Consider the following 24,858-nt stretch of genomic DNA (forward strand, 5'->3'; position numbering starts at 1 on the left):
CTAGTCTAAACGCAAACATGGGGAACTGGATTGTTAATCACGGGTTCACTGCCTTCTTATTGGTAAAGATGTAGTCTTTGTTTTGTCGTTTTTCATGAGGGGTTCCATTTATAAACCAATCAAGACCTATTTTTGCTTTATTGTTGTGAGAAAATAAATGTTTTCTATCATTTTTAAATGTCCTAATTATCTTGGTGTTTTCTGCAGTTTATATGGATGGGCATCAACATATTTCTGTTCGTCTGGTTCTATTTCTTTTACGATCTGGGAGATCAGTTCATCTACACAAGACATCTTTTGGGGGTGAGCTGCTTCATCATTAATGATATTGTTTAGAGCTGGAAAATACAATGTTTTGTTAAGTAAAAGGTGAATGAATATATGGCATTTGATTTAAAAGTCTTAGCTATAGCTACTGTCCGGGACGGTTGAATGAGCGGATAGCCTATAAAAATGGCAGACTCGGATATGTTTTTGACATTGATGAACATGTGTTATTTAGCCGTCAGATGTTGTGGCAGATGTCAGATGCTGTAACAAAACATAGTGGTGTAACTTGACGTGGTGTGAGTTTACACACATATGGGTGTAGAGATGGAAAATGATCAGACAATGATTTGAATCGGGGCTGTTGGCGAGCGTGAGTGTATCATTGGTGTGTGCTGCGATTTCAGTCTGCGCTGGCATGGGCTCGTGCTCCTGCTGCTGTGCTCAACTTCAACTGCATGCTCATCCTGCTGCCCGTCTGCCGCAACCTGCTCTCGCTCATACGAGGGACTTTCATGGTGAGTGACTAATTGGTCAAGTGATGAGTGATAGATTGATGGATTGATGGTGTGTGTGTGTGTGTGTGTGTGTGTGTGTGTGTGTGTGTGTGTGTGTTACCTGCTGGCCTACTGTATATCTGAGAAAAGCATTTGTGACAATTGCTCTCCTCTTGCTCTCCTCTTGCACTCGCTGTCTTAGTGCTGTGGGCGAACCATGAGGAAACAGATTGATCATAATCTCAGTTTCCACAAACTCGCCGCTTACATGATCGGTTTAATGACGGGTAAATATTTCATCTATTTTAAATGTACAATTTGAAGTAATTCCCTAGCCTATATTAAACATGTTGTCACTCTTTAGATAAAACGGTTTCTTATTATAGAGCGCCAAAACATTACACATAGACATGTCATGACGCTTTCATTTAGGCTAAAGAGAGCCCAGTAACAGGGGCAAAGAAAAACTCTCTAGTATTGGAGATAGCCTACAGGAAGAAACCTCGGGCAGGTTCCTGACCCATCTGTCTAGACTAGAGTCAGATACGAGCTAATGAGTTAACACGTCACGTGCAACTCCTTCTGAACGGCTTGACTGAAATTCCAAAGAGCTCCAAAATAAGCCAAATATTTACCAAAGGTGAACTCAAACAAAGGTGATTTTCAGACAGGCCCTTTTCAGGAATAAGGCATGTGTTTGAGGAGGATAAAAAAAAAAACACTTAATTAATTGAGTCATCTGTGTTTTTTTTTTTTCTTTTTTAACCCTTTTGTTGTGTACTGACACATTCCTAATATATAGGCTATTAAGAAAGGTTCTTCCTTGTAATGGGTAACTCAGCCAACTCTGCACTATTCAGTCCTAAATCCACTGATAAACATAACTGTAACTCTGCCATTAGAACCACACCACAAAAGCTGAAAGGCATTGCTGTAAGATATGATAAACACTCATGTAACAGCCATTTGTATTTTGTTTGTAGCGGTGCACACTGTTGCACATTTGCTGAATATTGAATGGTACAATGACAGCATCCGGGGGGATTATGATGCTCTGAGCGACGCACTGTCCCGTCTGGAGGACGAGGGCAACACCACCTACCTGAATCCTATTCGATCAAACAACACTGTAAGTTTGGACAAATCAACTTAGTTTCATGCATTATGATTGGCCAGTTCAGTTCAGTGAACTGGTTCAGTGGTTCAGTGGTTCAGCAATTGATCAATACCATGTGCTCTGCTCTGCTCTGCCCTGCCCTCCCCCCACCGCTTCAGACTCCCACTCATTTTGCGTTCACCTCACTGGCTGGGATCACGGGGGTGATCATCACGCTCTCGCTCATTCTCATCATCACCTCCTCCATGGAGGTCATCCGCCGCAGCTACTTTGAGGTCTTCTGGTACACGCACCACCTGTTTGTGGTCTTCTTCATTGGGCTGGTCATCCATGGAGCAGGGTAAGGGTCCAGTCTGTTTTGCTACATAACTGGTAACTGTAGGAAAGTGAAAATGAAAATGTCAGACACATGTTTGTTTGTTTGTTTGTTTGTTTGTTTATATGAAGAATACTGGACATTGAGGTCAAGGTTGATTGAGCTTAGTACATTTGTCCATCCAAATCCCCTTCTTCTCAACTAGAGATACAACTGGTAGTACATCATCAGGCATTTACTTGAGTTTATTTTGACCTGGCTCGTGAAGCATTTCAAACCCTGTTTGATGTGGGTAAGAGGACAAAAAGGAGCAAAAAGGGATGAATATGTCCAAAATAAGTTTGGGAGAGGACAACAAAGGCATAAAGCATTTCTTTAAAATGTTACTGTATGATATAGCATACCAATGACTTATTACTATCAGATGAGAACAAGTGTTTCTGTCTTTTCTGCATGGAGCTGTTTTCAAACAGCTAGCTAAAAGAGACTAAAGCCCATGCTGATGACGACGATGTCAGGGGAGTTAGAATTATAGCTAATGTTGGCAAACCATTAGCCTTTATCTTGGCAACATAAAAAAATATCCATTATTGAAAGTGTTGAGGCTGGAGTATAAAATAAATATAAATCTACTTTCATAAATAAATTATTATGTTCTTCATTTTCTGCAATGTAGCACTTGCCCATTAATGAGGCAAGCTGTCAAAAGTGCACACTCACTTAAGTTAATTGCATTGATACACAACACATAATACAATGACTTCCAAAAATATGTACTGTATTAGCAGGCATAGCTGGTATACCTGCTTTAATCATCGCCTTGCTTCCTCCTCCAGACGGATTGTGCGGAGTCAGCAGACCACAGACCCCCCACATAACACAAGCTTTTGTTTTAGTCGACCTGAGCAATGGGGCACAATTCCTGAGTGCCCGATACCTCAGTTTGCTGGAGGATTTCCACAGGTGAGGCCCAAGACAAGCATGGTCAGAAGTTCAGTTAGGGCCTCGTGTAGACGCTACGTATATAAATGACAGTGTTGTATACAGTACAGCACAATTACCATCCGTCCATAAACAACCAGGTGCTTTTTTCATCTTGTCTAACTGTTTTAACTCATCTCCTACACAGACTTGGATGTGGGTGATTGGGCCCATGTTCCTTTACCTGTGCGAGCGCTTGCTGCGCTTTATTCGCTACATGCAGAAGGTCGAATACAGAAAGGTGAGTGTGTCCTGGAGAGACCCTTACATTTGATTCATTTAGCATCAAAAACGTCTACAGTATGTCTTTTAAAAAGCACAGACACAGGTAGGGTGTTTTCTTTGAGAATCAACCTCTTGACCTTGGTGTTCTGGATAACTTTCTCTTTACATGCACAAGTTATGCATGGTCAGTATCGGTGTCATGAATATGTTAGCATGGTTTACCTGCGTGTTGACGTTATCAGTATGTTTCCTTATCTCTCTCTCTCTCTCTCAGATTGTGATGCGGCCCTCCAAAGTGCTGGAGCTGCAGCTGACGAAGAAAGGCTTCAAGATGGACGTCGGCCAGTACATCTTCCTCAACTGCCCGTCCATCTCGCAGCTGGAGTGGCACCCGTTCACCATGACCTCGGCGCCCGAGGAGGACTTCTTCAGCGTGCACATCCGCTCCGCCGGGGACTGGACGGACAAACTCATCAGCATGGTGCAGGAGCTGCCCGAGGGAGCTCAGGGGCCAAAGTGAGTTTTGTCTCCGATAGGAAACAAACACCTGTCTGGATGTCATTAGGATTCCATATAGATAGATAGATAGATATACTTTGTTAATCCCCAAGGGGAAATTACAGTATAGGATCATGTTTATATGCAGAAACGAAAACATTGTGCCTATCAACAAATGATCTTTCACATGTTCCAGAAGATCTATATTATGGTAAATGTAGACTGCAGTACTTATCATAATGCCTGATTTTTTGGTATAGTCTTTTTTTTTTTACAACCAGGCATCAAATCTGGCAGTGCACCAAGCATAGTGCCATATTTATGCTTCTTGTGGATAGCAAGAAGAATCTAACTATAATACAATACAATACAATACAATGCAATTGACAGGGGGCTTTGAGTCTGTACCAAACATGTATCATCTCCCTCACAGAATGGGTGTGGATGGCCCTTTTGGCACTGCCAGTGAGGACGTGTTTGACTACGAGGTGGCCATGCTGGTTGGGGCCGGGATTGGGGTGACCCCGTTTGCCTCCATCATGAAATCCATCTGGTACAAGTTCAAAGAATCCAACCCCAAGCTGCGCACACGGAAGGTATGTGACTTTGAGCTGGCTGGTGAAAAGGGTCACGGAGTGCTCACAAGCATGTTGTCCAACTGGTGTTTGTGCCAGACACTGCAGCAACGCAAGGTCTTTCTGTTTTGTTTCTTAATGTGTCTGGAATGGTGCTCAGTATTCCATGACATGTTAGGGTGGGTGGCAGACCGTGTTTATAAATAGCCTTTTTGGTGTCTTCTTCCTGGCTGCAGATTTACTTCTACTGGCTGTGCAGGGAGACGCACGCCTTCGAGTGGTTCGCCGACCTCCTGCAGGTGCTGGAGTCGGAGATGGAGGAGAGAGGCATGGCGGACTTCCTCACTTACAAGCTCTTCCTGACAGGCTGGGACAAAAGCCATGTATGTACACATGTACAGTACACACGCTGTTGCTATGCTTTCACACATGTGCTGGCTATGAGACATTTGCACTTGAAACTTCCTGTTCTGGCTGTTTTGAAAAAAAATTGGCAACTTGTCAAAAATGATGTGGTTTATTGCCTTATTGTCACTCGTGGTTTGGCGAGTATCAACAGTTGATGTGCTTAATTTAAACTAGTGTTGCAGTGCTTAATTGCACTGTGTGGTTATACTGATTGATTCACAAAAGGTTTCACATCCGTGCATCATTCCAATGTATTTATAGGCAACGCATGCAATGGTTCATTTTGATGAGGACACAGATATCGTCACCGGACTGAAGCAGAAGACCCACTATGGCAGGCCAAATTGGGACAAAGAATTTGAGCAAGTTCGCAAAGAGAACCCCACGTACGTTTTTCTATACTTTACTCCGTTCTTTCCTGTTGAGCGACCGCATATCTGTAGATCTGAACAAGAGGCCACACTGAATAACGTAATTTCCTGCGTCCTTTCCCTCTCTGCAGTTCCACGGTCGGCCAGTTCCTCTGTGGCCCTGCCGTCTTGGCCAAGGTCTTGGAGAAGAAATGCGTCAAGTACTCAGACGTAGACCCCCGGAAAACAAGGTTTTACTTCAACAAGGAGAACTTCTGAGTGACACTGTGCTGGAAAGATGGACGATGTTTTATAATGTTGTTACTGATGAGCCTGCAGTTCAACTCGCTATTACCAGAGTGATTCTTTAAGGATGGGGGTGGGGTGGGGGGGGCTAGACCCTGTTAATTCTAGTGGTAGTGGCCTACCTATAAGGACAAGACATTCATTTGACAGGTTACACTGTGTGCTGTGCACACAAAGACATCCATTATTGTTTCTAATAAATACTTGATACTTCTGGGTTTGCACTGATGCTACTAGGTTGGAGATTTGTACCCTTATTTGATTGCTGGGTGGCGTTTGTAAACGTGCAACTCGTGTTTTATGCAACACCACACTGTTTCCAGGTAGAGGTCCACGTGGCCAGTGCCAGTAAAGGAAATCTTTTTTTTTTTAAAAAAAGGTTCCGGTTAGCTCAAAGCGCAGGGATCCTTGATCTGTGTAGGACTTCATCTTTCACAGACAAGGAAATGTGGCGTCATGGAAACTACTGTACATCTACACCGTTTTAAAAGTTCTGTTACAGGAATTTCCTCTTGTATAGATGTCTATCAGACTGCTTTTGAGATACTGTCGTCTCATGACTCATCTTTTGAGGCTCTTTATTTAGGTCTGAAAGACAAATACATGTTCAACAAAATACCGTCTCTTGTCATTTCTTGGGGCAAATAACAAAATACAAGACAATGAGGGTGATTTTCTCTTTTTATTGACAAAATGTTTTCCAGATAGCCAAGAACAGTTTCCAGTAACAAAACAATTTTTAATTTGCAAACAGCACGTTTTGGAAGTCTGTCCTTGTACATTACAGCTTAGATGTGAACTCGGATGTTCCTCTTCACAGTCGGAAAACTTAATCTCTTCACACTCCCATCTAAAACCATAAGACTAATATACAAAAAAAACAAACAAACACTACAATAGTACGCCGATGAGAATGTTTATGGAGCCAATCCCAGGAAGTTCACAGGAAGGTCGCCCTGGCTGTTACAAAATGGATTCAACTGCATGACACTCCTGAAATCAAAGACCAAAAATGGACAGTACATTAGGATTACACGACAACTCCTCAAGCTCATAGTCAGAATATCATGACGACAGTACAAACAGGTTTACACAGTGCATGCAAACAATGGTGCGTATAATAACCGAGGCGGAGTGTCACAGATTAGCTGATGACTGAGCCTGCAATTTCACTATTAAAAGGATGGAGTGGTGCAATTCAGAATGCGGTGGATCTGGTCCGACTGCTTCCATCTGCTTTGTGCGTCTCTGTGCACGGGCCTGCATGGGTATTGTTCTTGACTTGCCCTTTTCCAAAGAAAAGGGGGGAGCGCACACGCACAGGTCAGCAGTGGGTGGGAATGTGCATTCACCTCCAGGGCCTTGGGCCTTGAGCAAGCTAGGGATTCCATGGTGTGTGTGTGTGTGTGTGTGTGTGTGTGTACCTTAGGGTGCTCCAGCAGTCTTCTGAATCTGTTCTTTCAGGATGAGGATGCTTTGCCTCTGCTCTGGCGGCAGCATGGCAATCTGTTCTGGGGTCAGCTGCAAAACCTGCATGATCAGGGCGGCCTGGAGAGAACACACACACACACACACACACACACACACACACACACACACACACACACACACACACACACACACACAGAGAGAGAAAGAGAAAGTTATCATACCAGCACTGGGAGAGGCTGTTGTAAAACCTTTTGTGAGTGTCTGTCACACCTCATTAGCAAGTAATAATTGTCTACCGTTTTTCAATTCAGTAAAGGGCAATTCATACAGACATCTAAAGTGACAACTGAGCTATGAAACAGTATTGTCAAAATCACTGTGTCCCAACAAAACTACAATGATTAAAAATGCTGTATGAAAATCTCTCAACATCAATCTTCAAGCACCATCAGCACTGGACAGTTATATAAGTGGAAATTCATAATCAAGCCATTATAGGCTGGGGGAACCTCACTGAGAGCAAAAGAAACACTGGCTGCAGCTCCAGTGACAGTGCAACACAAAGACAGTTACAGAAAAGAAATGCATAGAACAATAAACAAGCAATAACAACATGAAAGAGATTAAAGGATTAAACGAGCAGAAGCAGTGAAATGGTTGCAGAATAAACTTTAAACTGTAAAGGGAGTCGTCCTTGGGGAGAGTGGTAGCGTAGCATTAGCGCTGGCATCCCGTACCACACGCAGGTTTTTTTAAAAAAAAGAAAAGTGAGAATGCAGTTGCACTGGCGCCCCTACCATGAACAGACTCAGTGCCCACGCAGAGGTTCCAGTCTGGCCCCGAGGCCATCTCCCAAACCCTCTCCACATCATCATCTACCTCAAATCCCCGTCATCTCCCCACTATCTGGTCAAGTATAGGCCAGAAATGGGGTGGGCTTCATACCATCACGGGACCCCCTTTCAGACATGCACTGACTGGACTCCAGACCGGATGATCTGGAGGTCATACGGGCAGGCCGTATGTGTGAACGCAAATGTCTGAATTACTTGACTCAGAAATCACCCCGGTTTGACACTAGCGGCCCCATAGTGTCCAGAGTTCACAGGGCTGAGCACAAAAGGTTAAAGGTTAAAACCCAGGTAAAGTGAGGTGGAGTGATGACGTTCCGCGCAAAGCTGATGGTGTCCGTTGAACTGTTTTTATAAGGTTATAAACTAAGATCATAATCCCATTCACAGACTGGCACTATTTTGCAAAGATGAGAAGTTCCCGTGAACATCTATTGTACTGTTCTCTTTTGTGCGTTATGCACATCCACTATGTGAATACAGTTCTATCTACCTAAGATAGCAATCATTGCACTGCCATTTAACCGTAGGCTATGGCCAGATTGTCGTGATGGCCTTTATGTAGACAGGACTTTGGCTACCACTTCAATGAGAATGATAATGTAGGTGCCATGTTAAAAAGAAAAGATGGTCAAGGGGGGGCTTGTGGCACAACTGGTTATAGCGCCAGTTCTCTCTCTCTCGCTTCAAGTCACTCTCTTGACCATCCTGACAGATTGAAGAAAAGATGGTCCTAAAAGGGCAACTTTCGATTCCCAGGACAGTCTTACTGCCGGTGCATCTTGGAGCAAGAAAGATGCTGCCCTTTTAAGGGAAAACAAAATACTTGTTTTCAGACCTGCCTACCGTAATTTCCTGTGTATTAGCTGGATTGTGGGAAAAAAACACAGGACAGTATTCTATGCAAGTTAAAAAATACCATATTAACTGCCACCATGTATTAAAGATGAAGAAATTTAGCAAAAATCAATGTATAAACTGCGGCTAATAGTTGGGAAATGACAGTATTTATCACCATCATTATTGAGCCTATATTGTGTGCCATACCCTGACCATATATTTTGAGTCAACTCTGGGTCCTTCCCTCAGTTTAAACATCCAGAGTATTTACTCCAGACATGAACAAGTCCCACCCGGGTAATGTCTGCGCCCGAGGGTCGTGTTTGAAAACTCCAGTTAGTTTGAGATCCAGACCTTTTTACTCGGGTATTGCCGAGGTCATGTCTAAAAACATCTAGAGGAGGTACTTTCTTTGAAACTGACAAAACAACTACGTTTAAAATCTTTGTTGTGCTTGCTGGATTTCCAAAATGATTCCGAAAGGGATTAATGTGCAACATTTTACAACTTTCACAAGTTCAACTGCACCAGTTAAGTGGTTTGCAGTTGCATTGATGTCAAATCTTGTCAGTCACCTATTTTGACATAAAAAGTGACAAGTACATGACTTGCACTGTAGGCAGAGGTGGACATCCCGGGTTGAGAAAGCAAAAGTCCTGCAGAGTGTCTGATCCAACCATTTAGTAAACTCAAGCTCATCCTAATTAGCAGCCAGGTAGATCAAATAATTAGTGATATCACCAGTTTTAAGTGCACAGGTAGAAAGAATATATGGCAGGACTTTTACTCTCTGGACCCGGGGTGTCCGCCTCTGACTGTAGGGGTACACAATGCAATTAAATTAAATTAATTTAAAAAAATGAATAAATAAAAAAATGAACTGTTATCGCTAGACTAAATCTTAACGAAAGAAATTATCAAATGCTATCAAGAGAATGGTTTTGTGGATTATACTCCTGATGATGTTGATAATCACCACCCTGTTATGAAGACGTTATCAAACACGCTCCTCTGAGATGCGATCAGCTATTCCAGAGGGGTACAGCCATTGCCATCCCGCCTGGTGTTGAACAGCAAATTGTTTGCAAAGCTGATCAAAGCACTAATATAACGCATATCTTGTCCAGCCAGATGGTCCCGTTTCTCAACATACTTTGCTGATAGCATCTCTGTTGGTTGGCAGCCATGCCAGTCAAGTTCATCTAAGGCAAAACAGTCACCATTGTCAGCCATGATAACTGCTCAGGTCATCACGTTTAACCGGTAACCGTTGGTAACAGCTAAGGCTACTCTCTACTACACAACCATAAGAGTCAGGGTCTGATCTACCATTGACTATTTTACAATATCATTCTCTTCAGTTAGATCAGATGACTTCATCCACCTTATTCAGGCCTAATTTTACATCACTGCTGATGGAGTTACTGAAAATGACCCAGAAGGGAAAAGTTCAACAGAACAAAGAAACCCTTACAGTGCATTGTTTTTGTAAGGGCTATTAAAGGAAACATAAAACCAAATAGGGTGAATCATGTTTTTCTTTTGGATGAGTCAGACCTTACTAGGAAAGAGCTTGCCTTTTGAACACAGTTCTGGCTCAGTGAAGGAGAAACAGATATTGTGGCTCAAGCTGATTCATAAACAATCCTAGCCAATCAATCAACCGAATGGAAGACTATATCCTTCTAAAGACCCATTTAGACGGCGTCCTCCATACCTTCTCCTGGTCCTGAGACGAGACTTGGCTTTGGCCAGGACTGAATCCGCCGGATTGAGGAACTCCAGACATGCCAGGGCCCTATTGAAACAAGAACACACACACACAATTTATTTGGCATCTGACATCCTAATGCTGCTAATAGCTCGTGAGTCTATCCAGACCAGCTGTGTTGTACCGGTCTGCTGGGAGGGGGTGCAGTGGCCTGCATAGAGTGAGGCACCTGTCCAGGCATCCCGCTGGACATGGGGACCCTCTGTCCAGCCACGGGGCCCCGTGCGTCCACCGCCCTCGGGTCTCGGCCGCCTGGCATCGGTGCTGAAGGAGAGGAAAGAGAATTGTCCCATCAATTATCGCTACAATGCTGTAACTACTTCCTGTAATGAGACTACTGTAACAATAAATCTAGCAAGATTGCTTCCTGAAATTGAATAGAGGTGACTCAATAACAAATGCCAGTTAACCCTATGAGCCCTAAGCTGTTTTAAGGGCATTTTCACTACCTCTAGTTAGAAGCATTTATCCTGGTCACTGTAAGTGCCATTCCCACATGCTACATATTGGTTTTTTTCAGCAGTCTAGGCTACCCAGATCTGCCACAATATCATGTATAAATACTTGCATTGATTTGATTTAGATTTTTAAATAATACAAATTTCAAAAGCATACTATACAAATTCCTACATTTCGACGTGTATCTCACCACAGCAAGCTTACAGCTCGACATGACTTTCATGGTTGTGTAGACCTGACTGTCCTGAAAATGGCAATATAAGAACCATGGTAGAGGTATACTTTGGGACTGAGTAATTTACAGAAATATGTGGTGTGTGCCTTCCAGAAATAAATGGCCATTTTTATTTAGTGATGAGAAATGACTTTTTGACACTTTTTGCACTCCATATTTGTGACACTAGCTGATCTGACCTGACTTGTTTGCGTGTTAGCGCACATGACGTGCACAGATGATGATTCTCTACAATCTTTTTTACTGCATTGCAATTAACAAAGTAAAGGCAAAAAAGTGCTTATTTGTCAAACAAATTTGGATGCAATATGAGTCTTGAATTGGATACCATACATGAGTTTGCTAGGATCTCAAAATCGTATTATGAACGTGACTTGCCATAGAGAAACACATGATAACGTTGCATTATGAACATAGGCTATTATGCCACACAAAAACATGGGGTAAGTGGAGCTAAATGAAGTTATTATTTTGCTGTCAATTCGTCTGTTTCATGGCCTAGAAGGTTGTATTTGGTATCTGTGGATAGCTCTAGCTCTCCTCTTTCATCTGACATGCGTGCCATATCTTTCTGATGGTGGTTTCATGAGTAAATCAAACGAGAGTAATGGTAGCCGAAGCTATATGACATTATGATTCGTTTGTCACTTCATCTGTTTTTATAACACTAAAGACGCTGTCTTTGGCATCAATGGAAAGCTCTGTTTCTCCTGATATGTGTGTCGTGTCTGTGCGATGCCGGGTGCGTGAGTAATTCAAGCGAGAGTGCTGGATGCCTGGGTGAACGCAGAGCAATATAGACTGTAAATATGATATACTTTGATTTAACTTCATGTTTTTATTTTATTTTCATACTTGATCGTACAGACAAGTGTCTAGTCTCGTTGGAAAGCCCCGGTTCTGCTCTTTTGTGCAGTATTCGTCTCATCTCGCTGTGACAAATAATCGCGGAGCAATGTAACAGAGAAGAATGGGTGTGTTTTTTGACGCACTTTGCGTCCGTCGGGCTCATAGGGTTAAGCTCTGTGTTTAAACATATAATACAATGGCTTACAGCAGGAATGTAACTCCTTGTGCAATATTTCTTAATGAAACACTATGACAAGTCATGACAATGCTGCTTTTTATGTGCTGTGTGTATGTTTGTTTAAGAGTGATCAATCGCAGCAAACTAGGTTGTTCATGAAAAATGCATTTTCATGCTGGGATATAAAATAAGACTGTCGCTGATAATAAATGTCTTCATGCTCCAGAGTCTGATAAAACAAAAAACTAAATGTACCATCAAAATCTAATCTCAATATGTTTATGATTAAGATTAGCAGATCACTCCCAAACTAGAGTAAGGTTGAGGCTGTAGTGTAAACTGACTGGGGCATTGAATGACTAAGAAACTGCAGGCCAAGTAAATAACAAAAACATCTCGTCAGGATTTCACTTTGCTTGGCAAGATTTGACCAATGTCTTATAACCCTAAATGAAACCGTCACTAAACTCAAATGTTTCCTAATATTTAAGACATGACTTACTCTAAATATCTAAATCTTTAATATGGGAGCAGTTTGAAGATGTTCTTCACCATTTCCATATTTAGTGTTTTATATTCGCATGACGCTCTTCAGCCATATCGGTCACAGTATGATCATAATACACTACTCACAAACAGTTAGGGATATCAGGCTTTTGGGTGGAAACGTAATGTTTGGACACGTGGATTCAAAAGTTTAGAGAAGGTCACCTAAAAGTTCACCTGTAAAGGTTATAGTGGATTTTAGGTTCATCCTGAAATTTCATCTGAAAGCCGAATATCCCTGACTTTTTTCGAGTAGTGGACGTTATCGCGAGTTCGATCATTTCACCATACAGAGGATCTATTATCCAGCACCTCATCAGTGTCTCTGAAGCAACACAGTCAAGCTCAACATTCAGTGCATCGTCAGACGCACACAAACCACTACTGATCACAACTCTTGAGCAGCCTCGATGGGCCACCCCTTCCGCGTGATCGTCGTAAGCGTTACCTCTAGCCTCCATGGGTGGGCCTCTCTGGTCCATCATTGGTCCTCTGGGTTCTCCCATCATGCCCCTGGGCTCGTTCATAGGCGGGCCCCTCATGTCGTGCGGCCCGCGCATGTCCGGAGGTCCCATGTGCATGGGCGGGCCCTGGTGCGGCGGCGGCCCCATGAAGCCACGGCTGCGTCGACACACACACACACACACACACATCACACACGAACTCCAGAGTCACTGCACACAAGGGACTGGACCTCCCACCTATATTGAAACTACGATGTCCAACTCACATTCTGACCGTGTTTCTCAGTCATTCAGTCCAGTTGGATTGCTAATTTTTACATAGGGTGGGATTTACAGAGGATGGTGGAGTAGCACTGGCTTTGTTGACGTGTATGTGTATACTGAGGGACAGTCATGTTAAAAGATGACATGGAATGGAAATTGTCGTTGTTGAAGAAGGAGAATTCGGTGCAAGGCCACAAAGCGACCATGAACAGGAAACACAGTTGTCTCCGCTATCATATATGCACAGTAAATCTCGAGACTTCTGACTACTAAAAAAAACTTGCTTATCTCAAGAAATGTGGACTGCAACGCAAATACAGACTGTGACACAAACCATCCTTCAGATCACTGCCGAATTCCACACGTTACGTCATCTCTTCAAGTTGGAGATTCGGGAAGAGGCTGCTGGAGTCTGAAAGTCTGAAAGTATGGGCTGCACTCCATGAAAACAAAACCACGTGGTTGTATTTGTTCATTGAAGAAGTATCTAATTATTCTTTGATGACCATGAGTGGGGCTAGATATCTGCTAAGAGCCATTTCATTTTCTAGCCTAATAATAATGTTATAAATGGGCTTGGAAAATAGCATCTGAGCATGTTTTTCAGAGCTCGAAGTTGCACACCTTCTATGTTAACATCAGAGAACAAGGTAAAGTACTCGATTCATCCATGCTATGTCATCTTTAAATTTCACATAGATCTCCGTTCCTCGAGGTCACAGTGTACTGTAGGTACGGGGGAAAAAACGCTTGAGTTTTTGCAGGCAACAGCTAGGGCAGCCAGGCAGCTACAGTGGGGGCATCTTTAAAAGCATGCCCCCGAGTGCAACACTGTAGCTGCCTGGCTACTCTAGCAGCAACTCAAGCTGGGGAGCACCCACTGTTTTAGGTTACTGTGTACCAACAGTACACGGCAACTGCAAGGAAGATGAGAAATATGCAGAGAAATATGTGAAAAATGACCGGAGTTCTCCTTTAAGTAATCAAGGTGAAACTCAGATATCAAATCTTTTTGATCAGGATTCCACCCCTATAACATCAGGGACTTGTAACCATTGATTTTGGCACAGACAGAGAGAAACTTAGACAGACAGAGAAAAAAAAAAAGAAAAAAGGACCCCCTCTTTCCATTAATTAATTGAAATATTCACATAGCTATGCCTCGGAGACTCTGGATGTGATGCGTGTGCGTGATGGTTGCGGAATGTCAAGATATTCATTTCAGCGCCAAAACGCTCACAGGCGAGCGCATACACCCAGTCTCAGGTGTCGCTGCAAGCCGCTCACGCTAGCCAACGAGAACCCGAGACCCTCCGCGGCCGCCACGCACACGCAGCGCATCCAGAGTGGCCGGGGCGCGTCACGCTACACCTACCTGGGCTCCACCACATCCCCCGTGACATTGAGCAGCGTCCCCCCTCGGGGATCGTTGGGTCCGTCACCCAGCAGGCCCCTGGGGGGAACGCCGGTGGGGCCAGGAGGAGGGACACCACCCCGCATGGGTGCCCGAGGATCGGCCATGGGCACTGCACAGGAGAGAAGAGAGAGGCCTTTCATTAGCGGCTCAATAAAATAAAATAAAAGAATAAATAAACAAATAAACACAAGTTGATGGTGGAAAAGGGCACACACAGGTTTTTTTTCTTCCCCTGCATAGAGAGTTGCGAGGCAGCCACCTCGATCAAATTTTGCGCCGTCTCTGAACCCAAACAAATGTCTAATACTTGTTCTTATGAAAAGCATAATGGCGCTGTATCGCAAGCAGTGTGTTCGAAATTGGCAAAGAGTGTGAGAACGAACGTACTGGATTTCCTTCTTTTGACTCTGCAGAATGAGTCCTGCGCCAAGCAGCTTTAGCAGCTCTTCACACAGGTGTGAGTATCATCACCGTTCCACCCAAGCACACTCGACACATGGAAGGTGCTGGTGGAGGTGAGAATCTGAGCGCCCGTGAGGATCATTTTCACCTACTGTAGATAAAACCCTGATGCATCACTCACCTTGATACACTACTCACAGAAAGTCAGGGATATTCGACTTTTCGGTGAAATTTGATGGCCTTTGTTTCAATAAATTGTTTGAGATGAGGAAATCACCATTGCATGCTTCTACTTAAATGTCCTGCTTTCATGATGTCATACCACTGTAGCTTGAACTTTTAAAATTTTTCATAAATTTCACCCACATTGTTCACCTTTTTGTGAGTAGTGTATATGTTGACCACGTGTGATGCAGAAAACATTCAGTGCAAGAACCCTTTCGCATCTAATGTAGCTATTTGCACGGCCTTATGACGGTGCCATGTGCCATCAGTTGCGGCGTGCAGATTTATGAGAATTCCATCTCAACATTCTCTTCATTGTAAAGGCCAACTATAAAAACACACACATGCTCGTTTGGAGAAGTTTGTTCACCGCTCCATACAACCATGAAACAACAAAACAAAAGGCAAAATATGTGACTGGTAATAACATGAATCCAGTGATTGAAGTTATAAGGATAAACATGTTCCCAAACTACAGACGTTGATACTACAGATGTTAAAGGGGAACCAGTTGACACAAGTAGAACACAGCAAATCACGGCACAGGACACCACACAGCATGACACAGCACGACAAAACAACAAAATCATCATTACAGAAGAAAATAGATTAAGGAGACCAATCAAAAAAAACTTGATTGTTTGATGAGACTACATTAGAAGCCTTTTGCTTTATGACTGTAGCTGACACTTGAAGAATGACAGCTCTGAATAATCTCTCATCATACACACAATGCACCCAGGTATTGGCCCGTGTGTGGGAACACAATAGCCACCTAAGCGGAAACAAAAGATTGACATGACAAATCGTTTCTGTAGCAGCACGTTCTTCGCCTGGCCCGCCTGGATTTCCCAGCGGAATCCACAGTCGAGCCCTCCGCGGCTGCTCACATAACTGGTTCTTAGGCGCACGACTGATACCGCTCAAGTGTGAGAATTCAGTTCTTGAAGCCTGTAACTTGGTAGCGTCAAGAAAGGGTGACCCAAATCAAGATTTACAAAAAAAAAAAAAAGACGGTCCAAGACACCAGTCTAACCAGTTGTCCTGAAAGAGGATATCTCGGTAGATTATCAAGATTGAATACTGAATGAGAACTTCCCACAATATTTCCAAGAACACAATGGAAATAGACAGGTGCGATAACAATGCTACGAGACGCACTGTTATGGAACTGTCAATCATCCCCAAGTCATCAATCGGACTCATTTATTCATCAAGAAGGACTCTGGCCTTTTTGGGTAGAGCTGTGCAGGGGGCCATTGACCGCACATATGCATGTCTGAGAAGAGTAGGTGTCCTGCCTGCCTGCCTGCCTGCGTGCGTCTGTGTTTACGTTTTGATTGGCGGTGGGGACGGGGCCCTGTTGTGTCAGTGATACCTTGGGGCCGCTCTCCGGCAGCCTGGCCGGCTGCTCCCACGGGGGAGTCCTGAAGGCTTCCTGGGCCAGCATTAAAACAGAGAGACAGAGAGAGACAGAGACAGAGAGAGACAGAGAGCTCAGAGGGTGCATTGGCGCCGTCCGACCAGAGAGCAGGGGGGGGGTGGAGGGGGAGGGAGGACTGAGAGTCCGGGGCTAATGGAAAGAGAGCAAGAAAGCGAGAGAGAGGCAGAGACAGAAAGAGAGAGAGAAAGAGAGAGACAGAGATACAGAGAGAGAGAAAGAGAGAAAAAGAGAGACAGAGAAACAGAGAGAAAAAGAGAGAGAGGCAGAGACAGAAAGAGGCAGAGACAGAGAGAGAAAGAAAGAAAGAAAGAAAGAAAGAGAGAGAGAGAGAGAGAGAGAGAGAGAGAGAGAGAGACACTGAGTGAGAGTGAGAGACAGAATGAGGGCGAGCGAGCGAGCGGCCATCATGTTGAGGGCAACTGAGGCGCTCGTCAGTCTGAAGGGCAGGGTCATGTGAGACGGACCAGAAGTACAGCTATGAGGGGACAACGAGCAAGGGACACTGGGGGAAACGCTGCCCTTGGTGGCCGCGCAGGAGGAAGTAATGACGACTGGGGCAAACAGGGAAGGGTGAACATAAAGCACATGCTGCCCTCTAGAGGCCTGAAACATGCCAACCACAAACACATGGGACATGGCAGGAGGGAGGAGAACAGCACAGGAACAGCAGAGATGAAGCACAAGGACATGAGGCTGAATCTGTGCACGGGGAAAACACATCATACAGCACAAACAGAACAACAGGACACAGCTTACGCCTTGTGATCAGGCTGATGAGATCAAGCTCACAACAGGACTCACTGCTCTCCTGTCGTGTGTGTGTGTGTGTGTGTGTGTGTGTGTGTGTGTGTGTGTGTGTGTGTGTGTGTGTGGGTGTGTGTGTGGGTGTGTGTGTGGGTGTGGGTGTGTGGGTGATGTGCAGTACAAGCTGTGGTGTTATGTGATGGTGGACATGTGCGAGAGATGGAAACAAATCAGTACCTTGTCCCCTGTCCATTGGCATAGGGCCACCCTGGGGCATACCCATCTGCGGTTGCATCCCTCCTGTGGAGACAGAGCATCCCCGGTTATGCTAGTGTACATTTTCCTCTTTAGGCGCAGCAGGGAAATGAGGTGTTCATAATATAGGGGCTATAACAGGAAGCTATGTGGTGTGATGGCAACATATCATTGCGTGGATGTACAGCATTCATCTTAGACGATCAATAGCTATTAACGACAGACTTAACCCCTATTCAGACAGGGCTAGCTTTGGAGAGGGAGGTGGTTATCAAAATTTACCACAGGATACCTGCAGGATATCTCTGATATTTATGGCCTATTCACATGGGATAAGATAAATGACAGACTGCTGTTTTGGATGTATCAGCACAGAGCGTTTGATGTGTTTAGTATTTTTTGGCAAACATAATTAAGAGCTGCAAGCACCAGAAAAACTCCATGCTACAGACATTACATTAGCCCAGAGTAAAACTCAATCTGTCCGAGTAGGGCTCAGGTCTGAGCAGCTGTGGGGTGAGTTTACCTGCTGGCCCCACTGGGCCTTGCCCTGGCATGGGTCCTGGCACACCTCCCATCTGGGGAGGCTGCATCATCTGAGGGGCTCCGTTCACGTGCATCCCGGGCTGCAATAGCACACAGAGAGAGAACAGCGACTTAAAGGTACACTATGCAGTTTCAGGTGTTTTTTGCCGACTTTGGCGCTCCCTGTAAAGTCGCGATAAATGTATACTTTACTTTACTTTGCCATTATAAATAGCCTACTTCTCATGGCTTGTTCCCCCTGTACACAATGACAATGCTTTTGTTGTGGAGGCAAAGGACTAACAACAGGCAAAACTATCCTAAGAGCTATATCTGCTGCTGACAAGGTAATGTTTCACAATTCTCGCAAGATGTCTTCAGGTGAGCAATTCTTGAAGTTGCATTGCTGGTTCTCTCTGTAGCGACCCGCTACGGCTATGCTCTATGGCTATGATAGGAAAACGATTCCCCTATTACACGTTTGTTCACCATCAAATTAGCTTTGCAAAGGTTATATTAAGGAGAAAATCTTGCATAGTGCACCTTTAAAGAAGCGGTATGCTCCTCCATGCACATTTGCACATGGTGAAGACTTGCAGAAGAGGAGGTAGAGGAGGGAAGAGTGGTAACGTAGTGGATAAGGAGCTGGGCTAGTGTGCAGTAGCCTGAAAAGTTGTGGGTTCATTTCCTGGCTTCCACTTATGTGCCCTTGAGCAAGGCAAGTTGCTCCGAGGACAATGTAGTCCTTTGCAAATAGAATTGCCATAAGTAAGTCACTTTGGATGCAAAGTGTCTGCTAAACGAATAAATGTAAGAGAGGGAAGAGTATGGTAAGTGTGTGTGTGTGTGTGAGATTGTCAGAGGCGTTAGGAGAAAAGGTATTCTTGGAAGAGTAGGATCTTCAAAAGTTTTTTGAAGACGGAGAGGGACACCCGTGCTCTGTTGGGACTTTGCAGATCATTCAATCATCTGGGGACCATGGATGAAAAAAAGCGTTGCAGGAAGGCATGAGATAACCATAGTCTGCCCTAGGAGTTGAGTGGCATGTTGGGTTAAGTACGGTCTGATTGTAATATATTGAATAGTGCAAAGCGACATGACCAGGCCACAGAGACAAAATTATCCCATTTCTCAATGAATTGCCTTTTCTACACAGCATCTACATTTTAACCAATTTGTTACCATCAATGCATTACTCGCTGACTAAGTTACAATGTAGCTTTACATTAAGTGAAGCGACCATTTGGAGGAGATGAAAATTAGATGTACAAAATGCCTCGTCAGTGGCAGGAGTCATTATTCCTTGTTTGTGCTCATCAAGAAATATAGGACCTCGGAATCATGAGAACGCTGCCCATTCTATCTAATGGAACTTCCTGCAGCATTCCGAGGAGGAGTGTGATAGGAACTTTAAATCACAGGGTATCAACGAGCACTAAAGCAAAGCTATGGAGGTTGTCTTGGAGTAGAGTGTGTGTGGGGGGGGGGGGGGACTCACCATGGGCTGAGGCTGGGAAACAGGGACGTTGGGCAGGGGCAATGGCTGGCTGGTGGCAGGGGCCGCCGCAGCCTGACTGCTGGGAATCAGGGGCTGTACGGGGGCCTGGCGATGCAGCATTTTCTGTCCAGTGAAGAGAGCAAATGGGTTAATGAGCCATCAGCGTTTACCCGATCATCGGACCTGACATATTGTCATATTCTCTGAAGTAACACAATATTAAAACTTACTTGACCCAAAGAGTTAGGACTGAATTAGTGTGGTCAAATTAAGATATCTTTGTGAAATGTGTAACACATCCGTAACATATGCACACACACACACACACACACACACACACACACACACACACACACACACACACACACACACACACACACACACACACACACACACAAACACACACACAAACACACACACAATCACACTTCCACACGTCTGAGTTCTGAGCTCTTTGACACACTTGAATCCATATAAACATAGATCATCATACCAAGGCAATCTCTGGGTCGACGATCCTCATGACCACCTGAGCCTGGAGCAAGGCGTAGGCCAGCTGAGGGTTCTGCAGCAGCATGTTCCGGGCCTCCTGCGGGCTGTTTTGCACGCACAGCTATACCGGCCGCAGGTGGAAAAGGAAAATAATCAGAACAATTTCTTCTAACACAAGGATCTTAATGGCCAAGCTGTGAACCAACACCACAAACAGGGTTAGATAACACATGCCAGGCCTGAAGACAGAAATGCTAAACTCTTAATCTAAAACTATTTGGCTCCAAAAACGTAAAGTATTATGGGATAGAGGACACAAATCAGGACATTTCCAAAGTAACAGCACATGCTATTAGCTGACACAGGGAAAGAAGAAACTGGTAAATGGCGATATGCTTCACAAGGAAGTAGTAATGAATGTGTCATTACACCGGACAATAGCTGCTTTCAGACACGTCCTCAGCAGTGTACGTGGGGCTTTGTCAAATGGAGGTCATTCAGACATATGCCAACATGCTGACATTGTGTGGTCATATGAGTGAACGACACGGACGTACATGAACAGAATCTCTGCATGTTCTTCGCTTCATTCAGACACAAGCTCATTTACATAATGTCAGTCAGAAATACTGGGAGGGGAGTAGTGTAATATCTGGCTAAATTCAGAATTCCAAATAGCCAGTTATTCAGATATACAGCCCAACCACTTGACATCCGCAAAACATGCAGACTTACACCTAGGTCTGAAAGCAGCTAATGTTAGGTCTTTCTGCTCAATATAACCATGTCTTGTCTGATACGCGTTCTATGGCATGATTCAACAAGTGTTCAGATGATCCCTATCTGTGTAAGAAAAGTCAGCCTATTTTGTTTGCATTCTTGCAATAGAGAGGTGAGGGCCTCCTCGACACACCTTCATCTGCTTCATCAGCTCAAACATCTGCTCCGGGGGCAGGCTGGCCACTGCACGACTGATGGACTCTGGGGCCTCCTCTGTGCTGCAGCCGTCGCCGTACGGGGACTCGATGATGGGAGCGCCAGTTCCCAAACCTGCGGTAGACGACACCCAACGACTGAACCTCAAAGGCACAAGCGACTTACTACTCAAAAAAACCCATGTTGGGGTTGCTACTTCAGAAATGTGAATTACAACTATTTCAGAATAATTGATAACGTAAGATACAATTAATAAATACATAGTATTAAAACTTTGTAAGCTGTGGCAAATAAAGATGCAAACCCTTGGTTGTTCAGACTGGACTCAGAACTTTTAACAATACTTGTAAAATTCTCCTTACTGTCCGGTAGTGACTAGCTACCAAGACAATATCCAATGATCCAGGACAAGGAATTGTCAATCATTTCTCATTACCAAAGGGCTTTGTTTGAAGGGGCTTAAGGGGAGAGACCAGAGCTGATTGGTTATTGAGGGTCAAAACAGACAGAATCACAGTCTATAGGTTTAAACACCAAAACAATAACAACATCAAAGACATCATACCGTACCTACACTTGTTTTGAGGTATTTGTTATGTCAATAATTGGTGGACGGCCGTGGTAGACAAAAAAAAAAAGGCGAAAATGACAAACACACATAGAAACTCACTCATACTTTTAAGCTCCTCTTTGTTCTTTTCACTGGCAGCATTATCGACTCGCAGGGCTCTACCACTGAACTCTCTCCCATTCAGGTTCCGCATGGCACTGAGAGCAGTCTCTTGGTCCTGATACTCACAGAAGCCATATCCCTTCGGCTTGCCAGTCTCTCTGTCGTACACTAACCTACCAACATAAAAACGAACTTCATGTGTAAGTCTGACTTGTACTTGTTGCAATGTAGGACTGCATTGCTGCAGCCAGAGAACAGTGACGTAAAATAGTATCTGTTTAGTCCAACAGTAATTTTCACACAAACAGCAGCATTTGATCCTTACCTGAAGCTCACCACCAGTCCCACTTCTGAAAAGATATCCTTCAGTTGTTCTTCTGTGGCCTCATAGGGTATGTTTCCCACTAACAAATCGCAAAGGGATTAGGAAGTCAAGATAGGAGCAGCTTTGATGAGACATCTCTGAGCTGAAACACCTAACCAATGCCATGACTCTGTTCAGAAAGAAGAGTCTAGTGATTGTAATCTCACCTAGAATGTAAAGATCTAACTGTGCGGCTAAAGTCTCGTAACTTTAGCATCACACTCCCATTAGACGAGTCTGCTAAAACGAAACATATTGATACCGTTGACTTTGTCAACAAATGCCAATTTCGCACAGAATGCTGCTAGTTGACGCATTTAATAAGCAGCTATAGTATATTTGATTATAAGTACCATTATACTCAAGTCGAGTAAGTTAGTGTACCGAGTTAGACCAAATAAATATTAGCGTCCTAGCTAGCTAGCAAGACTCTAACAAGAGCGGAACCTTATCTATTTTCCAAATAATAACTTCCAAATAATAGCCTGGAGTGACGATGCCGAATAGGTTCGCATTACAATAATACATACCAAAAACTGAACGCAACGAACGGTCTACTGCAGGATCTCTCGCTGCAGCAGCTGCAGCGGCAGCGGCTAAATTCGCCATGATGAGCAGAAGTAACTTGTCGTTTGAAACGGAAACACTACTTGTTTGAGTGTAACAACATCCGGGTATTCTAATCTGAGCAAATTAAAGGTTCAGAAGGCGATGAATATCTGCCCAGCAGCCAATGCCACCACCACCACTTTATCGGGTCAAGGGCAGTTGGTAAATGTTGGAACGAATTACAAGTTAACCTATTAAACATGAAACTCAGCTCATTTAAAATATGTTCATGATCGTACTGTTGGCTAACATTTCAATTCATGTCGTTTTGGATAAAAGCACAGTCTATGGATAAAAACGTCTGCTCATACCTCTCCACATGGTTTTGCCTTGGTTTTTATCTTTGTCTAACAATGGATTTGGAGAATGGAAGGCTAATGGATTCATGCATCAATGCAGGGAAAGCTACACATTCTGAGCACATTTATTTGAGCAAGGTCTTTTCTCTAAAGGAATTCAAGGCTTCGAGAAGAACAGTGGTCCACTAATGTGCCGTATGCAGAAGTCCGCACCGAGGTTGGAACATCAGTCACCCATGAACAAATAAAACTTGATATAGAAAATATTTCAATCAGACAGCAGATGGCGCCCCATAACAAGGGGATATCGAACAACCGGCTCTGCTCTCTGTTATGTTGGAGTCGGATTTTCGCTTTGAAATCGCTGGCTGTCACTCCCTTACATTTTTTCTGTAGATGGTACAGGGGAAGTTTATGTGACAAATATGTTGTAGGCCTACATGAAAATAGTTATTATTGCTTCCCATGGATGGGTAGCCATATGGCTTTTCAATATGAAGGCTCATAGTGAATTGTTGACAAATGTATATTCTGGTATAGGCCTACTCCACTAATTTTCCCTCTGTGGTTGGTTGCCCTGTCGACTGGTTTGTGAAAATCACCAAAGTTGTGACAAGAAAGCTAGAAGAAAAACCCATGGTTCCACTGGGGCTCGAACCCAGGACCTTCTGCGTGTAAAGCAGACGTGATAACCGCTACACTATGGAACCTTGTGGTCATGCAATGGAAGAATAATAGTATAAATATTTAGTAGTAGAGATTATTGTAATTTACAAATATGTTTATTTTGGTTAGTTAGCGCCATGCCTCGGACATAAAGTAATCAACAAATATAATGTGACGTTGATGGTGATTTCTAAGCCCTCCATACAACATTTTCGACAGCTGCGTAAACAACCGTTAGCCTTGGCTGCAATCTTCAGGTTAACATTGCGTTGTCGATGTTGTGCAGTTAACTGTTTTGTCAAGGCAGACTAGGCTATATAATGACATAGATCGTCGTATTCCCAAAACGCGCTTTGCACGTGTTGAAGCATAATGTGATATAATCTGTAGCATGCCAAGAGTTTTATAGTCTACGACGAATGCAATCACATTACAACCATATCGATGGGCTACACCACTATGGGCTACACCACAGCGTCTGCAGCTAGAAACATTGTGCAGCCTATGGGTGGCATGGAATGTTGACATACAATGTACCGAAGAAATGTGGCACATTCTGATGAGAACAATAAATGTAGCAGAATGTAGCACGCAACTGCATTTGTCATTTCAACGCTGTTTTCAATGTAGCAAGCGCGGCAGAGGACAAGTACCTGAATGAAATTAACTAGGTGAGTTGTTGAAGAGCTTGGCGGGTATATGTTGGGAAGTCAACAGCGCTAGTCTCAAATCAGCGGACTACAGATCGAGGTGTGCACGTGCTGATAACAGTGCACATTATAAAAAAAAATGTGAATAGTGGAGAGATAGCCTTGTCTCACTTTAGCCGTGTTTCTGTGGCCTTATGGACAATGGGTTCTTGGTGCAATAAATGAACATAG

General features: G+C 43.9%; 2 protein-coding genes and 1 non-coding gene across 5 annotated transcripts; 1 reads left to right on the forward strand and 2 right to left on the reverse strand.

Moving 5' to 3' along the window:
* Nucleotides 1-16: 16 nt before the first annotated feature.
* Nucleotides 17-6,156, forward strand: nox1 (NADPH oxidase 1). Its single transcript, XM_062525018.1, has 13 exons — nucleotides 17-62; nucleotides 208-303; nucleotides 675-785; nucleotides 967-1,051; nucleotides 1,748-1,893; nucleotides 2,040-2,221; nucleotides 3,034-3,160; nucleotides 3,327-3,419; nucleotides 3,678-3,919; nucleotides 4,335-4,497; nucleotides 4,713-4,859; nucleotides 5,146-5,270; nucleotides 5,387-6,156. The coding sequence occupies exons 1-13, from the start codon at nucleotides 18-20 to the stop codon at nucleotides 5,511-5,513; spliced, it is 1,689 nt and encodes a 562-aa protein (XP_062381002.1). The 5' UTR covers nucleotide 17; the 3' UTR covers nucleotides 5,514-6,156.
* A 53-nt stretch (nucleotides 6,157-6,209) lies between these two features.
* On the reverse strand, nucleotides 6,210-23,080 carry cstf2 (cleavage stimulation factor, 3' pre-RNA, subunit 2). Of its 3 annotated transcripts, none has more exons than XM_062524386.1 (15): nucleotides 22,934-23,080; nucleotides 22,365-22,443; nucleotides 22,037-22,212; nucleotides 21,344-21,480; nucleotides 20,432-20,551; nucleotides 19,939-20,061; nucleotides 18,442-18,541; nucleotides 17,898-17,960; nucleotides 16,851-16,910; nucleotides 14,804-14,954; nucleotides 13,149-13,321; nucleotides 10,603-10,697; nucleotides 10,380-10,460; nucleotides 6,965-7,088; nucleotides 6,210-6,533 (listed from the first exon to the last, which is right to left on the reverse strand). In XM_062524386.1, the coding sequence occupies exons 1-14, from the start codon at nucleotides 23,010-23,012 to the stop codon at nucleotides 6,966-6,968; spliced, it is 1,560 nt and encodes a 519-aa protein (XP_062380370.1). In that variant the 5' UTR covers nucleotides 23,013-23,080; the 3' UTR covers nucleotides 6,210-6,533; nucleotide 6,965. The 3 variants fall into 3 exon arrangements, with proteins under 3 accessions (XP_062380370.1, XP_062380369.1, XP_062380371.1); XM_062524385.1 differs by having other exon boundaries at nucleotides 10,558-10,697; XM_062524387.1 differs by lacking the exon at nucleotides 16,851-16,910 and having other exon boundaries at nucleotides 10,558-10,697.
* An 868-nt stretch (nucleotides 23,081-23,948) lies between these two features.
* On the reverse strand, nucleotides 23,949-24,021 carry trnav-uac (transfer RNA valine (anticodon UAC)). The gene has a single exon. It is a non-coding gene; the product is annotated as a tRNA-Val (tRNA).
* Between the last annotated feature and the right edge of the window lie 837 nt (nucleotides 24,022-24,858).

Source organism: Sardina pilchardus, chromosome 21 (genome assembly GCF_963854185.1).
Source record: "Sardina pilchardus chromosome 21, fSarPil1.1, whole genome shotgun sequence".
Lineage (NCBI taxonomy): Eukaryota > Metazoa > Chordata > Actinopteri > Clupeiformes > Clupeidae > Sardina > Sardina pilchardus.

Bases quoted from the DNA above. Each gene is read 5' to 3' on its own strand.
- nox1 (XM_062525018.1), top strand. From the start codon at position 18: ATGGGGAACTGGATTGTTAATCACGGGTTCACTGCCTTCTTATTG. The intron at 304-674 runs GTGAGCTGCTTC...CTGCGATTTCAG, and splicing joins ACACAAGACATCTTTTGGGG to TCTGCGCTGGCATGGGCTCG. The intron at 4,860-5,145 runs GTATGTACACAT...ATGTATTTATAG, and splicing joins CAGGCTGGGACAAAAGCCAT to GCAACGCATGCAATGGTTCA.
- cstf2 (XM_062524385.1), bottom strand. From the start codon at position 23,012: ATGGCGAATTTAGCCGCTGCCGCTGCAGCTGCTGCAGCGAGAGATCCT. The intron at 20,062-20,431 runs GTATGATGATCT...TTCACTGGACAG, and splicing joins TCGACCCAGAGATTGCCTTG to AAAATGCTGCATCGCCAGGC. The intron at 18,542-19,938 runs GTGAGTCCCCCC...GTGCTATTGCAG, and splicing joins TTTCCCAGCCTCAGCCCATG to CCCGGGATGCACGTGAACGG.